The sequence below is a fragment of the Agelaius tricolor genome, unplaced genomic scaffold (genome assembly GCF_023055355.1).
Source record: "Agelaius tricolor isolate 1412-34295 unplaced genomic scaffold, bAgeTri1.0.p SCAF_5, whole genome shotgun sequence".
Taxonomy (NCBI): Eukaryota; Metazoa; Chordata; class Aves; order Passeriformes; family Icteridae; genus Agelaius; species Agelaius tricolor.
The window spans coordinates 35510639-35525988 of record NW_027269265.1 but is presented as its reverse complement, the minus strand read 5'-3'; the positions used below and the strand labels follow the sequence as shown (position 1 = coordinate 35525988).

Here is a 15350-nt window from a genome sequence, read left to right as displayed (position 1 = left end):
CCTCATCCAGCTTGTAATTAAACTGCTGTCACTTGCAGAAGATATCCCACAATGGCATTTATCCTCCACAGCTCCCCCAAGGCACAGAGAGCTCCTGGACCTCTGCGTGCGCACTCTGTCTCCCTGCAGGGCACTGCAGAGGTGTTTAGTCACTGCAGTTCAAAGATGTCCCCCAGTGAAAAGGCTGCTAAGGAAGGACAGCGTGAGTAGTGGGGGAGTGGCTGCTTCTGAGGGACACTGTAAAACAAAAATTGATTTTAAATCCTGATCAGGAGGCAAAATATGGATGACTCCAGAAACTGAGGAACAACAGTCAAGATAAGGGCAGTGTTGTATCCCCAACTTGGGGGTGGACACAACACCCCTAGCTGGACAGTGAATTCATCAAGTGACTATCTGAGGTCATAATCCAAGCTTCTCTCCTTGCCTCAGTGGTTCCATGCCAGTATCCTATGCCCCTCCAGTCTCACATCTCTAACCATTCACAAACCGTCTTCCATTCACCAAGAACTAACTTTGAACATCTCAGCCAGGAAATGAATGAAAGCAATTGATAAAAATCAAAATGCAGTTCAGACAGGGGCAGTATTCACATCTTTGTGTTGTTTAGTGGTCAGATCCTAGGCGTGGTGAGCTTGGCATGGCCAAGACAAATAAAAATCTGTCTTTGGTGAGCAAGCTGGGGTCTGGCAGATGCTGCAAAGCTGCACGGTGGGGCACTGGGGACCTGCCAAGGAGACCGCAATGTCGGTGGGGACGGGGCAAGCGTCCCGCAGGCCTCCCCCTCCCCTCCCCTCCCCTCCCCTCCCCTCCCCTCCCCTCCCTCGCGGTGCACGCCGGCGTCCACGGTGCAAGTCCCTCCTTCTGCTGCAATTTCTTTCAGTGCTGTGGGGCAGGACATCCCTTTTGTCGCTGCCGCGGGGCAGCGCCCGCCGAGAGGCCCTGCCCGGGCCCGCTGAGGGGCCCGCGCAGCGCGGGGCGATGGCGCCGCCTGCCGGCACCATCCGGCCCATCCCGGCTCTGCCCCGCACCATCCCGGCACTGCCCGTACCCCGCTTAGCCCTCCAGCTCTGGCACTGCCTCGGAACTGCTGGGGGAAAGTTCTTAATTTAGGGAACACGGGGCTTTGGGGCGGCTCGGTGTGTTTACTGCATATATGAGCTCTTCTCACTGCCTGAACTTCACCTTTCCTGATGAAAACTGGGCGGGGGGGGTGGGGGGGGGGGAACCTGGCAACAAGTTTCAACCATTAGGAGTCATGTAAGCTATAAACACTTTCTGCGGGTAGAACTCCTTTCCCGCGATCTCCATGTTCAACATATGCTCACAAGCAGTAAGGCCCAGGGCGCCTGCATCCATGCACTGCCAGCTCCACGGTGCATTCCCACAAAGTGTCACGTGCTTCCCACTGAGGTCTATAAACAGATGTGCAGCCTCCTTTCCCTTCGGGTGAAATTCCCATGTTCCATATTCCCACCTTGCTGTTTCCAGCTGACACTCTTAAAAGTTAGGGGGGAAAAAAATTCAATCCACCAGCTAAATTAACATCTCAGCAATCTCAAGATGTCTCAGAAGGTTCCCAGGTCACAAAAACCGTTTAATAACTTTCTGATGCCCTTTCTGTTCTTATCCTTTCTTATTTATTTTGGTTTAAATTTGGCATTTTGTCAGCTATATTTTGGGTACTTCAAAAATCACCCAAGTCAAAACAAATTATAGATGAAAGATAACAACAGAGAGGAGAAAGAAAACAGAGCAAGGAAAAGAGTTAAAATAAAAACAGAGAGAAATATACCAAACTGACTGGCTTTCCTGCTCCCACATAAATAATGGACAGCCAATAAATAAGTTACAGGGCTCAGCCGAGCCAAGGAGACTGCTGGACAAGATCCTGCAAGTTTATTAGAACACAGACACACAGCTGGAAGGTGATCTGGGAGGTCATCGAGTCTCGTCTGCTGCTATCTCTGGCAGTGCCTCACCCAAGGCCCCCACCGGGACCAATTTTTCTCACCTAGGAAGAGATGGAAATACCCCACCACCATCAGCCCTGTGATTTGGGACTCGCACCACAAGGTATGAGAGCTGAATTTGGTCCCCTTGCTGTATTGCTGAATTACATTCATTTTAAGGCATTCTCAAGCACACACTTCACAAAATCTTTTCTAGTGGTACTATGAATTTCTAGGTTTTCCAGCAGTCAATTTCTCAGATCTGCCTTAAATTCAACATATTATCTGCCTTAAATTCAACAGTTTATAGGGCTCCGGCCAGTGTTAATCTTAAGGATAGTCCCAAGATCCTACTGGCACTCCCAAGAGATAATACATCTCTGCTGCAACAGTTCCAAGATCTCTGGGTAGTTACTGGGAAGAGAGTTCAGAGAAGATTAACTTTTGTTAATCTGTATGTTACTTTTCTAGCAAGGTGCTAAGTGCTGTGCTCTCAGAAAATTTCTTACACCTTCCCAGGGTTTGGGTGGGATATGTATCATTTTACTGTAGCTATCTGCCATGCACTCATTTGAATCAGTCTCTCCAGGTTTATGATAACAACAGATGGATGCTTTCTAGTGTAATTTAGGTGTTTTTAGTTTTGTTTGCACTTAAAGCTGAAACAAATCCTTCTCAGGTGATTCACTGACTCCTCTTCAGCTTCTCTTCTCTCTCTCTGAAAGATATTTCATAAAAAGAAAGCATGTGCTTCTGAGCTGTTGGCTTACGTGAGGCAGATCCCAACTTTGCTGTTGAGTGTAACTTGGATTTTGTTTGCATGCGTAAGCATTGAGCAGTTGCTTTCTTTTTTTGGTACATATTCCTAGTAAGAATTAAGGAGCTTTCTCTGCCTCACCTGAACCCTTCTTCTCTCTAGCATCACTGCTAATAATTCACTCTATTCCAGTTTCTTCATTAATATTTCTGCCTTTGCATCCTTTTATTTAAGGCTTTAAGCAGTCTTGCTAATGTATCCAATATGAGATAAGAATACCACGTAAGGCAATACCATCATAACGATACCATAAGAATGATAGCAAAATTCCCATACTAAGAATCATGCCAATGTCTTCCACAAAGGAGGCAGGATTTAACCTGCCTATGCCAGCCCACTGATTTTGCCAGTTCCCTTCACTACATCTCAAAATCAAAGAGAATGTGCATCAGCAGGAGGAGCAGCTCCAACTGACCAAGGAAGGTACAAGTTTGCCTCCTCATAATCAAACTTTCTCCATTTGTTGGAGTAGGATGAACATGGGGGACAGACGCTAGTCATAAAACCTGCTGGATTTCATCAGCACAACTCCAGATTAATTTCAGAGCACTAATTTGAAGAGTATTTTAATACAGTATATTAATTTTGCACTTCATCACTACAATTTAATTGCAAATGAGTGCTGCTGTACATAACTGCAGTAAGCATATGCAAGTTCAATACCTGCTTAGCAATAAAATTTCAAGCTCATTTGTGTAATTAGTATCACTCCCTTGTTTTCTTTAAGGTTATCTTTCGGATTTTTCAAAACAATAAAGTGCATTGAGTTTTCACTGTTTTGCTGCTGGCATGCTTTCTGTACTTCTCCTTGGACAGGGAAACCTGATAAATAGGATGGTAAGTTCCAATGTCATTAAAAATTACTTTCTGGGGAATTCCTCTTACCGGTCTTGCAGGTTAGCCAACTGCACTACAGTGACAATTGTTCACATACTTTAGTAATGTATTTTATTTTCTAAGTGAAATAGAATGAAAAAACCATAACTAAAAAAGGCAGTGCAGTCAGGTTCTTATCTTCTGTAAAAATAGAGAACATCAAGCCTGCTCACTACGACCACAGGCCAAAGCTGGACTGACTGTGTGATCACTGACAGTAGATTTCCTCAGCCCAAGAGCAGGCACAGTTCTGTCAGTGAACCTGCAAGCTTCTCTGGCCTTCCCTGCAAATGCTCACTTAGCCTTCTGGAAAATGACTGCCCCAAAAAAAACCCACAAGAACCTGTCCCTTTACCCATCCTTGTGCTAAGACACAACCACAGCACCACTACAGCACCTCTGTAGTGTTATTCAGTAAAAAAGTGGGCTTACTGGCTCTCAGCCTGATGTAGGATCATGTGCATAAATACATAATGTTTCATAACAGAAGTTCTGACTTCTTCACAACTTGAGAAGTCAGGTACTCAGAATCCCCACACAGAGAGTCCTGCTAAGCTGAGATATGCTGTTGGATAGTTAGCACATGCCAAAATTAAAAGTAGTTGTTGCACACCTGACTGCAACTAGGAACTGCAAAATTCATAGCCACACAATATCCATACTGTTTCCCTACCACAAGCCCTGCCCACACAGACACATGTAAATACTATACATTGTTAGGGGGCTCAGGAGCAATGGGCTGCATCTCACCATATCATGCAAGTCCGCAAGCCCCTGCATGCAGAAGATACCTGACAACACTGGCTCTGCTAAACTGCTTCTGAGATTACTCACATAGGTCTAGTATAGGCGTCTGTAGCAGTGCTATGGGCCAAACCCTGCCATTCTCATCTTTATTTAAATGGGTGTTTTTAGCAGTTCAAGACACACCAAACATTGCATTTCACCTATGCAAGAGAATAGGATCAGGACCATTCATTTAGTCAAGTCAGAAAAGATTTCACCTGAGGTTTTCTGAGCTGAATTCTGATTCCAGGAAACGAAGGAACTGGTCTCGTCCCACTGGGTCCTTCAGCACCTCATCCATGGAGAAACCCCATCTTTTCACACGCTGCTGACTAGGTTCTTTGCTGTTTGGAGAGAGAAGGGGAAAAACAGATGGAATGTGCATCTCTGCCTGCTGTCCGAGCAGCTGCTGCTGTTTCTGCTAAGTGAAGGGAGAAAGATTATTAGATGAGATGTTGTTTTTTTATCAAGATTTTTCAGAAATACAGGTTAGCAAATAACAAAAAAAACTATAAAGACCAGGATCAACATTAAAGCAACTGGAGGACTTTAAATCATTACAACATTTGAATCATTAAAGGACGCTATTTGGGTGCTACATACATGGTGAAATAAGAGAGAATGTGAATGATATGATTTTCAAAGTAATTTCTGATAGGTTTCATTTGGAAGAACAGCATACCATGCCTAAATGATATACCATTTATATTAATACCATACCATTATGCACTTCTTGCATATCTCCTCAAATGTACCTTAGGATTTCTTATGCATCAAGATAAAAATTTCCCAGCAATGTTCCCTGGGTCACTGGTGGGCTCCAGAGCATTTCCTTGTGTCCCACACAGTACTGCCTGGTCACTTGGAACTGGCTTCAGATTTTCAGATCCACATTTGCATTAGAAAAGCAGTTCCACTAAGAAGCAGTGCAGGCAAAGTATCTAAAATGATTACTGGTTTGTGGTCTTTCATTTTTTAGTGCCTCTGATTTTTGCATGCCTAAGTCTCAGAAGACTAAAAAACATCTTCCTCCTACTCCATGATAATCAGACTTTTATTTTCTATCTCAGCTGGGACACTGAGATGCAGAGGCACCCAAAATCACCAGCAACCTTTCTCCTTAACTATTTCTTAACACAGCCAACTTACATAAGCTGTTGTTTGAATTGCCAGACATGTTGCAGAGATGCCTATGGGCAGAGGTGGTGCCTGGGAATCACAATGAGGATCCTATGAGACAGTCTGCATCAGAGCGTAATCTGGGCTCACAAAGTGTTTGAAAGCTTCTGGTGTGATGGCGTCATACTATGAGACAACCATTAGAACACTGCTCAGCTGCTCCCATGTGTGACAGCAGAGCCATTGTTAACAGTACATATCTATTAAACTATGTGTCTCCTCATGTCCACAGTGATTCCTAATCATGGAGCCTTAGGGGACAGTGGCGATCTGTGCTGAAGACAAATAAGCCAAAGGGGTAAATAAAATGCCTGCTTTCATTTTCTCTCGGTGTAAAGGCTAAGCAAAATTGATAGGCATGTCCTCACTCGAGGAGCAGCACACTTGGGATGGCTCCTCCTGTGCTTCCCTCAGGAGCCAGCAGTGCTGCAGACAAAGGTGCAGATCCAGTCTACTTGTTACATGAACCAGACTGGCCATTGGGACACAAAAGCCATGCTTATGCAGAGCCATGCACAATCTAAGGTCAGGGAATTTCCTGCTGAATCCAGAGATCTGTACCTGCTCTTCCTGGAGCTACACAATGTTCTGGCACACACAAAAAAAGGCCAAAGTGCTGTCTAAAACGGAATGCGTTCTGTGGCATTTCCTGAGTCCTGATTGCCATGGAGGATGAACTCCAGTGGCATGGGGGTGTCCATACTCAGCAGCCAGCCTTGCCACTGGCAGTCAGAGGCTCTTTGTTTTCCTGCACAAGGGCTCTGCCCTCCTAACTGAGGAAACAGCTTTGCAGGCAACACAAGGGGATCTTGGAGATCATTTAATTATTCATGCAAGTTGCAACTAGATGCAGATGCAGTTAGTTTTTTTACAATAGAGAATAAAATGGAAATATATAGCTGTTTGTTTTTCCATCTCCCCACACTACAGCTTTCTCTTTTTCACCTGCAGGAAAATCACCTTCCTTAACTCTGAAATCATAGCGGAAGCCAAGCATTTATTTTAAATTCCTATAAGGCTGTGACATCAGGTTAATTGTATTCTTCAGGGACACAGACAGCTTTTCTGGGATTTGCAGCTACGTCAACAGATGCAGAAATAATGGATGCCTGGATTACCCTGTGGGTGAGGGCTTCTACAGAGCAGTATTTTGCAAGGGCTGTATCTGGTACTAGTCCTACCAGGGAGGATGGAGAAAATGAGAGAAACTAGCTAAGAAAAAAATAACAAATACTAAAATTACGTGAAGAGGGGCAGAGATTAGGAAAATAATGGATTTCTGTGACTACCAGAGAAGCAGGTGAAAACAACTTTCACATCCCAAACTACTTGGTTTTTAAATGGGGAAAAATCTCGGTCTTTTCCTGGAACACTGATTCTCTATGAATCAGTTTTCTTAGGCCAATAACATCTCTAAATTATTATTCAAGAATATACAGGATTAGATTTGGCATTCTCTTATCAAAGATTTGCTAAAGTGAACTCCAAGTTCAGATTTGGTGCCAAATGGCAGCAACTAAACACTGGAGTAGCGGCTGAGCCCTTGCAGCTGTTGGCCGCAGGATGTGATTGAGTAGTGAAGGTAATATGGGGCATGGGATTTCCATTCAAATTTGCTGTGGGAGCTGTCAGGCATAGTGGCAGGCAGGACAATTCAAGCCCCTTTACAAGGATTGTGGATAGCCTGTGAGGGCAAGAGACAGATACAGGCCAGAGTTCCCTTGCACCAGCATCACATTGGCAAAACATGATCTCTGCTGCAGTGTTCTGCTTGTTTGTTTTGTTTTGTTTTTTGTTTTTTTTGGCGGGGGGTGGGGTTGAGAAACTCTCTGAGGTGCAGGACATCGAATATCCTCCAGACATTTCTCCCTCTTTTCATCTATTTGACACCGTAACAGAGACAAGCCAGCTTGTTCACCAGCAGGTGAGGCCCAAACCCAACCAATTACAATTCTGACCTGCCAAGTCTCACACATCACATGTGAGCTACACTCTTCTGTGCCAAACTCACTCTGCACAGCAGCAATGGCCACCACTTATAACTCATCCCATTTTCCCAGCAGCATTTTTCATGGGATTCCATGACAAGAGCAGGGCTGGAGCATTGCAGCTGGGAAGAGTAGGCTCCCAAGGGTCAAATGTGATTTGCTGGAACAAGCTGGAGATGTATTGGAACAAGTTTGTCTTAGCAGTGTCCTACAGCTTTAGGCTCCTAGACCTGAGTCTGTGCATGTGCTCAACAGGTATGACAACATCCACTACCTGACTTACAGAGTCCCATACATCAAGCCATATAAAAGTGGAAGGGCTGAATAATTCACAGATACCAGTGATAAACTTTAGCTATTTCTTGAATCTTGTAGTACAGACATACAACTTGCTTTCCAAACAGGGCAGTGTTAAAAGGATATAAAGAAAATGGCAAGACAACTCTCACATTAGTTAAAACTACTAATTAATTTTTACCTCATTTCAATGTCCCACAATGCTGCATCATCACTTATCCAGGGATTGGAAGGCTCAGCAGGAGTTATAAAGGGGTCATATTCCACATACTGCTCTGTGTAGGCTATTAAACTGGCAGGGGAAAAAAAAAGAAAAAAAAATAAAGAAAGGGTTGGAATGTTTAGTCACATGTCAGAAAAGTACAGCTTTTCTTTTTATCCTGTTGGTTTGGGGTTTTTTGGTGGTGGTTTTTTGTTTTGTTTTTGTGTGTGGTTCTTTTTATTTATAGGGATTAGTCAGTTTCCCAGCAATCACAGGAGACCCTTTTCCCAGGGATGATGCATGCAAGGATTTCTCTGCAAACACCCACCAGCTCACTGCAGTATTTTCCTCAACAGCAGCATTTTCCTCCAGCTTGTCTCTGTTGAGATGCCCCCAAAAAACCTGATGAGGCAACAACTGGATTACTATGGCAGGACTTCCCCCAGAGAGCCATGGGAGGAATATGATGTATGTGTCATCCAATTCATTTGCTGCATGTTACTATTGCCTCTCATCCTTTTCATTTTTGCAAACTTGTGCACCCACATAAATTTATGCACTATGAAAAACTCACCTAAACAGGGTCATGGGCTGCAGCTAAGAATATGCTTAAATCTTTGGAGGATCATAGTCCTAAACATCAAAGCTTTGCCTATAGATAATTTTTTAGTTATGTTGGTATAGTATTTTGTCTAATAGCACTATTGTAAAATACTTCAACAGTAATAATTAACTTAGAGAATAGTAAATAATATGCATGTTGGAAAAACTCCTGGCCTTTACACTGGCTTCATGGTGAGTCAGTTAAGGCACATAACCTCTAATCCTCACTAGGATGAGATTCAAAGAGCTTTCTGGGGAAAGAACTGTGTCTGCTTGCATAAATGATTCAGGAATTCCACTGGGGTTGGGGCTAGGGGCGCATTTTTACAAAAGAAAGACAGCAAATATGAAATAAATCAAAAGACATTTCTTCTAGTCTATACTGGAAATACTTTAAGGCACTTTATTTTTTGCCTACATCTGCCAAGTAATTAACTAAGTTAATTATGTCTCATCATACTGAACAACCAATGTACTTGCACTGTGATTGTCCACGCTAAACTTTACCTCTGGTCCTTCACATCTCAAAAAGGCAGGCAAATGAAAAAACCCTGCAAACAAAGGGTCATAAAAGGCAGAAAGTTTCCCTGAACTGCTCTATAGTAATTATTTCTTTTTGTTTGTCCTAGCTCTTATCATGAGGCATTAAAATCATACACTTTTGTAACCACAGCAGGTTCCCATTGCCCCTTAGGGCACTCGGGGCTGTCTCATCTCATTTCATTAATTACATTTCATGACTGCTGTGGGTCAAGGGTTGGAGGAGGGAGCAGCGTCCAATTTCACAGAGCAGCAGCAGTCCCTTAGACATCAATGAAAGAGAGGGTTGGTTAAAAAAGAAAAGAAAGCCGAAAAGAAAGCCAAAAAGGATCAATCAGGAGATATCTGCTGTGAAACCTGAATTGCTCCTAATAAAATAATAAGAAGGCATCAGAGGTGCCAGTACAAGTACTAGCAAAAAAGAAAGGGAGAAAAAACAAAAATGAAACAAGGGGGAATTTCTAAGTACATTTTGCTGATTCAGTATAATGGCAGCAGCAGAATCATTGCCTCATTGTCTACAGCAGGCTAGAGGCAGGGCACTCCTAAGGAAAAGCATTTTTGTCAAAATGCAAACCTGGCCTTTTGGGTGATAAACTGAATACCCGGTAGAAGAGGTGGTAGGAACAGTTGACTGAAGGGTGTGGAGCTTGCCTTGAGAACCCAACTGCCTCTCAATCAAGGGGGCCTGCTGAGCCTTCACAGGAACTTTGATGAGAAGCTGAAAGAATAGCACAAATTTTCATCTAGGGAACTGAGATTGCTTCTGGTAGGAAGATGCTCATTTTTCCCAGGCATTTCGGTGATGCCGTTTCTAATGAAATTGTACTAACACTGCACAATGCAGTCAGGGAAAACAATAGGTAGAATATATTGATAGTTTTGCTCAGCAGTTCTCAAAGCTCAGTGGTTAAAACTGACAGTGCACAGGTCCCAAGTGGGGAGAAAGGATTTGGAAGAAAGACACTTTCCAAGGTATGTGGAGCAGCTGAGGGATGCCTGTTCCCACAGTTGGTACAGATCTACTCCTGGAAGCAGAACAGGGAGGAAGGGGAAGAAAATCTTTAGCAGCGAGCATTTATCTCACAGAAGCTGGAGATACTCTTTGGAGAGCCTTCCTCTACTGACAGACAAAGGCTATCCCAAGAATAGTGTGAATTAATGTAAAATAAATACAATTGATCTATTACTATTGAAACAATTTATATCTTGTTCCTATAACTTGTTTGACCTAGTGCTTCCTGGTTTATTTGTTCCTTTTTACTTCCCTCATCCTCTCTGAAAGTGCCTTTGTGCTATACTGAAAAATTGGCAGGTGGTGCCACTGTCAGGCTTGACTGTTGATGCCAAGAAGTCATTTCCTGTACTCTGATCTGCCACATTGTCACCTAAACTGTCCCAAGAGCAGGGTCCAGCCTGAAAATTGATTTGATAATAATAGCATCTCCTTACGCAGGAAATTTGTTCCTAGTGCTTGAAATCAATGTTTTCAGGGGGCTTTCAAGGCTGCACAGGTATTTTTTCAGGCAATTGTGCAAGTCAGGTCATCCGTGTTCATTCCTCCTCACCAGTCCCTATCCCTGCAAAGCCAGGGGACCCATCAGCTTCTCTGCTTCCCTCCTACCTGCTCTGCAATGCTCCACATCCAGGCTGCACTTCCCACCACTCTCCACATCAAGTCCCAGGACTCTTAAAACAATATTGCCAATATTCAAATCAATGTTCAAAGTCATCACATGACCAAACACCTCCTCATAAATAGAGATCACAACCACAATTTTCATTCTTTGTAATTATTAATAATGATTTAGAAATATAAGGTTCTACACCCAGAGGGTGTCTGGGCTCTGGAACAGCCTCCCCAGGGAAGCAGTCCTGGCACTAATCCTGCCAGAGTTCAAGAAGTGTTTGGTCAATGCTCTCAGGCACATGGTGTGATTCTTGGGGCTCTCTCTCCTGTGCAGGGCCAGGGGATGGACTTGATGTAATTTTACTGTTCTCATTTTATTTGCTTTTCTCCTGGTTATTATTTTGCACAGGTTTTGATCGCAACATTTTCTTCTCCAACTTGAGAGCAATTAAAAAAGAAAAAAAAAAAGAAACCCTTTCAAACCAGGAAAATTATTAATGTCTCAGTATATTAAGGTCATTGTAAATAAATTCAGTACAATAACTTTTTTGTTTTTAAAGTACAAGTATATGTTCTTAATTGAAAAGATCCAAAAGCCCAAAACATAAATATAAATGGGCTCATTTTAATCATACAATGTATTGCACGTAGGATTTCAGGGAACCTCTGATTATTTTCCCTTTAATTGGATACATTTTCATTTTAATTGCTAAACTTGATGAGCCAATAAGAACTTACATCGGGCCTCTCACCATTTAATTTACCTGGTTTAGTACATGCATGCTAACTACAGATGCAGGCACTGCAAAGCACATTTCATGGGGTATTCTCATTTTGCTTTGCTGAAATAAAAACTCCTCTATTATTTCTCTAGAAGGAACCAGCCCTTATCCTATCCTTCATGTTCAACACAGTTTTGTTTTAAAAATGATATCACTGAAGAGCATGGCTACCCCTACCTTCATCTCAGTGGCTACCCTGCAAATGCACATAACTTACAAGTACCTAAGTAAATGAGCTGTCATACTCAATTAAATTTGAGCTTGTTCTTCACCTATTCATACTTTTCTACCAAAACGAAATATTCTGCAAGTCAAATTGTGCCTTGATTTGCTTCTTAGAAATCCACTCCTTGAAACACTGCCTTGAGTAGTCCAGGTACAATGCCAGTACTTCTCTAAGGGTTTCATATACATGTAAGTGGGAGCAGGAACTGGTCCTACAACCCCAGTAGGAACAGAGATGTGAACACCATGTGCAACAAATGCAAACACAGTTCCTTCCCCACAGCTGTGCCAGACTATAAGATATAAGCACTGAGATATAAGATATCTCAGTGATATAAGAACAAGATATAAGCACTGAGAATTCAGCCAAAAAGGGGAAAAAAAGGGTATTTTCAAATTGAGACACAAATGACTTTTCTAAAAATAAACCACAGGGTAGTGAAGGGGTGGGAAACAAGTCATACAAGAGTTTTTTCTTTTATGAATTCTTCTTTTCTTTTGCAGATTACAGGTCCTCATTTCCCACCTATTTTTGCTCAGTGGCAGAAGAGTGAGTACAGGAGTGTCAGCAGCCAGGCAGCACAGCTGGTCAAGGAGGGGAAAGGATTGATGCACAGAAAGGGGGTCAAGCCTTTGCACTTTGCTGCCTGCTCTGTTTCTAGAAATGCCAAACTGGAGATGAGGAGAATGGGAAATCATCAAAATGGGGACACTCACCTTTCTGCTACTTTGGACATCTTTAAACAATGTCTCTCTATCTGCATGTTCAGAAAAGTTATCTGAGGAGAGAGATGACAAGGACATTAACAATTTATGAGTTCTGCAGCATGCACTGACAATATCCCAACACATTATTGATTTTTCCTTCCAAACAGCTTGAAAGTAATTCAGAAGGAAATGGGACCCTTCCCTAGGTATCAGAAGCTTATTAACTGCTTCCAATAGCAGGCTCCCTTGCCAAAGGCAAAGCCCTAGGGGAAGCTTCAGAAGACAAACTGAAAGTAGAAAAGACACATATTTGGGGCAAAGGTTCCTAGACTACTCAGGGTACTATATGATCCCTTTTTTACAAACACACTCTGCTCTCCCATTCCTCTTACTGACTGGCATCACAAGAACAGTAACATTTTACAGCACACTTTCATTCTGCTATGAACCAGTTCTTCAACCTATGATAAAAAAGCTCAAGAAATCTAGCATCCAGGCTTAGCTCAGAAGACCACCCAAAAACTGGTTGCCTAAGAAACTTGTTTAAAGATGCATTAGTAAAATTCTGATCCAGTGATTCCTGTTTGTCTTTCAGTGAGGGCTGCTTATTGCATCAAAATAATTTTGAGAGAGAGCTCTTCATGCCAGTGCAAGGATGTGTGAGTTGGCTGGTCATTCCTTGGCATGATTGTCCAAATAACTTTTTCCTAGTTTCCTAAAAGCACTGACTGTACAGTCTAACAGTCATGCATTGAACAATATCTTTCCTCATCACTCATCCCAAGCCTGTGCCCAGCTACACTGGCCTTTGTCACTGTCCACTTTTTAGACATCCTCAATGAACTAGAATTATTGCCTTATTGTCTGTGTCTGGTCCACAGACAATAAAAGTAGTTTCAAAGGTCAGTGTCACTCACAATACGTATCACCATACAACCACACTGCTCAATGAATACTTTTAACACTTAACATAAGTGAGAATTAAGGATAAGTATGTGAGGATCAAGGACATGTAAAGCATAGAACTGGTTTTGCTGGTATCTCAGTACCTTTCTAGGCTTTTTTTCTGGGAGCAGTTCTCAGAATTCTGAGTTGCCATACAGCCACCTACTTACCTGCTTCCGGAAATCCTCTTTTGTCGTTTTGCGCACCGGTTGGGAGGGCAGGTGTACGGGGCTTTGGGGCTGAGACTCCTCTGTAACCCCATACACTGACTGTGAGGAACCAAGGAACAAACCAAAGGGGTTATAGCATTTTTCTGTTACACAATGAGGAACGGTGCACTATGAAAAGCAGTAAGGTAACAAGCCAGCAATTTCCTACTGTTTATATCCACACAGGTAATTATTCAGCCCCAAGCAAAATTTACAGATCAGACCATTCTTGCTGATGCCTGCACTTGGAAGGCCTGTAGGTGTGTTATGAGAAGAGTTTGTTTTAAATGTTTAAACGCAGATGATAATTTTTAGGAGCTCTGAAGGCTGTGTGCACTAACACTTGCAGGATGAACATTGGGAGCTGTCACTGGGGTGAATCAAGTAGTAAAAGAAAATACTAGAACCGAATTCTATGCCACTGTCTTTCACTTGATTTAATTTCTTGATGTAAAACTACATATTGAAGAAAGTTCTTAACCAGGTCAAGTCAATAGGTCACATGAACTTCTCTAAACAAAAACCTGGAGACTGACCTGTAGCCATTCATTTTCAGGACAGACACCTGCACTGAAAGTAATACCATTTGCCCTTTCATTTAGTGCTTTTGCTTCTCACTAAAATTTCTAATAGACATGTGAATAGCTCTGCTGCAGTTTAACTATTTATGGAAATTCAGGAGTCCAGTCTTCTGTCCAAAAACATAACAAGTGATAAGAAGAAACAGCCTGAAGCTGTGCCAAGAGAGGCTTAGATATTAGGAAAAAATTCTTCTCTGAAATGGTTATCAAGCACTGGAACAAGGCTGCCCAAAGAAGTTGTTGAGTCACCATTCTTGAAACTATTTAAAAGATATGAACATGGTTTAGTGAAGGACTTGGTTAGGTCAAGGTTTTGAGTCACTGATCTTAATGGCTTGCTTCAATCTAATTGATTCTATGAATTCATATACATAGAAGAGCTCAAACTTGCTGGAAGTCAAAGACACCCAAGTTACTAATGATCCAGTCTTTGAAATGATTAAGGCACGTAAACATCTCATTATCTGTGCCCAGAAAATTTCTTTAAAAGAGACCTAGGTATTTTTGACAATTCCTTTTAATTTTATGGGAAGGCAGAGCCATCAGACATTTGGGACACAGAGATCCTTAATGCCCTTCTCAGCTCTACTCATCACCCATCAAGTCAGTACAACTATGCTGGTAAAACTGAAATAATAAATTCACCAAGGAGAACAAAACATAACTTGTATTATCAAAACACTTTTTTTTTTGCTCCTCTTGGGTAAGTCTCATATACAGTAGGTGTCACGTATGATTTAAATTAAAAGAAAACAAAAACAATGAACCAAACTAACTCCAAACAAGAAAAAATGAAAATGAGGAACTAAACTGACCTTTTTCACTTTTTGTGGGTTTTTCATACGGCGACACTTTCTAATGTCCATTTCTGTGGTGTTCACACAGCCTGGCTGAAAAGAGATGGTAACTGTGTTATTCCTCTGTTAAGAATCTTCATCCTACCTTACCTTTATAAAAGGTACAATTTATAAAATATACAATTTTTTTTATAAAATATAAAATTATATTTTTATCTTTATAAAATATACAA

General features: G+C 42.1%; 1 protein-coding gene across 8 annotated transcripts in view; it reads right to left on the bottom strand.

The window, feature by feature from the left end:
- Positions 1–15350, bottom strand: part of RGS6 (regulator of G protein signaling 6) — a 249484-nt gene that overhangs the window by 45885 nt on the left and 188249 nt on the right. For all 8 annotated transcript variants that reach the window (XM_071427215.1, XM_071427218.1, XM_071427220.1 and 5 more), the window contains 5 exons: positions 15136–15210; positions 13701–13799; positions 12595–12656; positions 8077–8187; positions 4650–4775 (listed from right to left, as the gene is read on the bottom strand). In XM_071427215.1, the coding sequence (XP_071283316.1) occupies positions 4650–4775; positions 8077–8187; positions 12595–12656; positions 13701–13799; positions 15136–15210 (473 nt within the window). The remainder of the gene's footprint in view (positions 1–4649; positions 4776–8076; positions 8188–12594; positions 12657–13700; positions 13800–15135; positions 15211–15350) is intronic.